This window comes from Palaemon carinicauda, chromosome 26 (genome assembly GCF_036898095.1).
Source record: "Palaemon carinicauda isolate YSFRI2023 chromosome 26, ASM3689809v2, whole genome shotgun sequence".
Taxonomy (NCBI): domain Eukaryota; kingdom Metazoa; phylum Arthropoda; class Malacostraca; order Decapoda; family Palaemonidae; genus Palaemon; species Palaemon carinicauda.
The window spans coordinates 95,737,395-95,738,913 of NC_090750.1; the positions used below are offsets into that span (position 1 = coordinate 95,737,395).

General features: G+C 36.7%; 1 protein-coding gene across 1 annotated transcript; it reads right to left on the minus strand.

Moving 5' to 3' along the window:
* Positions 1 to 9: 9 nt before the first annotated feature.
* LOC137620304 (cuticle protein AM/CP1114-like) lies at positions 10 to 1,519 on the minus strand. The gene is made up of 3 exons (XM_068350537.1): positions 1,413 to 1,519; positions 548 to 789; positions 10 to 319 (listed from the first exon to the last, which is right to left on the minus strand). Exons 1-3 carry the CDS (start codon positions 1,419 to 1,421, stop codon positions 85 to 87), a joined length of 486 nt encoding a protein of 161 aa, XP_068206638.1. The 5' UTR covers positions 1,422 to 1,519; the 3' UTR covers positions 10 to 84.

A 1,519-nucleotide genomic window follows, 5' to 3' on the forward strand; every position in this document is an offset into this window, starting at 1 on the left:
TGATTTTTAATTTTATTGTTTTCGAAATAAGTTAATTATGTTCGTATGAATTACTTATTGAATATTTTGTGGAATCCTCAATAATTATTGAGGTGATCCGTAGGTACGTGATGGAGCTGAATCAGCAGAGTCACGTGGAGCTCCTTCGATGATACCCCTGGCTCGTTGCTCCTCGGCGAAGGCAATTTGGTCGAGGACGAACTGGGGAATTGGGTGGGGGAATTCGGGAGCCACTGGCAAATGCGCAGCCTGGGGTTGGAAACCGTTCTCATCAGCCACGAAGCTCAAGACTACTGGGGTACCATCAGGAGCTGTGTAACTGTGGAAAGAAATCAGGTTTTATAGTGAAAGATTCACGAAAGCTGCAAATTTATTAGATTAAGCTTGAATTCCAGAAAATTACGTCATGTAACAGGAATCCCTAGACAATACAAAAAGCAGTTGAGAAAATTTTGTAATGCAAGTATTAATCAATTCATTGATGAAAATCCCACTCTGGGTATGATAACAATTTCGTAAAAGTATTTTGGCTGGAAATCAAACTTACGATAATCTTCCACTACTGGAAATGGCTCCAGATCCTCCAGGGGCTCCAGACTCAGAGTAGGAGATGCCGTTGGCCGTTTCGACATCGACGTTGTAGCTTCCGTCATTGCCGTTGATTCTGTCGTCCCTGACGATGGCGATGACTGGAGCATTGACGTTCCTTGACTGAGACGAGGAAGGAGCAGGAGCCTCGTAGCCCTGAGGGAGGGCCAGGGTCACGGCAACCAGAGCAGAAAGGATGACCTGGAAAGCAAAATATCTATCCGTATTAATAGAAGACTTTTTGGGTTTAGATTGGCAATAGAATTCCATTCGTTACTGGATGCACGTCATTCAAATTGAGATTTTCTGGAGCTATTATATGGTATAAGATGAGATCTCATCCTTGGAAGACTGGTTCATGTTTGGAATTGTAATTCCATTCATCTTAAAGATATATTTCACTTTTCTTTAGACAAAACAAAGGACAATGGCACACCAATTGCATATCAACATAATTTATCTGAATGCTTAATGGAAATGAACTCTTCAGATAGTTTGTGAGTATATATAAATGCATATATATATATATATATATATATATATATATATATATATATATATATATGTATTTATTTATATATACACGTATATATATATATATATATATATATATATATATATATATATATATATATATATATATATATATATATATATATATATATATATATGTATGTGTGTGTGTGTATGTGTGTGTTTGTGTTTATTTGTGAATATATGTTTTATGTTTTTATGATACTGTGCAGTATAATGTCAATTTGGGCTTACCAGCCAATGTCTTACCCTGCCATCTAAACTATCAATACACAAGCAGGAGAACTTACACACTTCATGTTGAGCTGCTTCAAAAGAACTGATGGAGAAAGAAGTCGAGTGACTCCTTTTATACGAGTGACTGGCGATAACAAGTTCCCTCATAAGGTCTAATATT

Excerpts from the sequence above, each read along its gene's own strand:
- LOC137620304 (XM_068350537.1), bottom strand. Across the intron at positions 320-547 it reads TCCAGTAGTGGAAGATTATC|TTACACAGCTCCTGATGGTA; the intron begins GTAAGTTTGATT and ends TTCTTTCCACAG.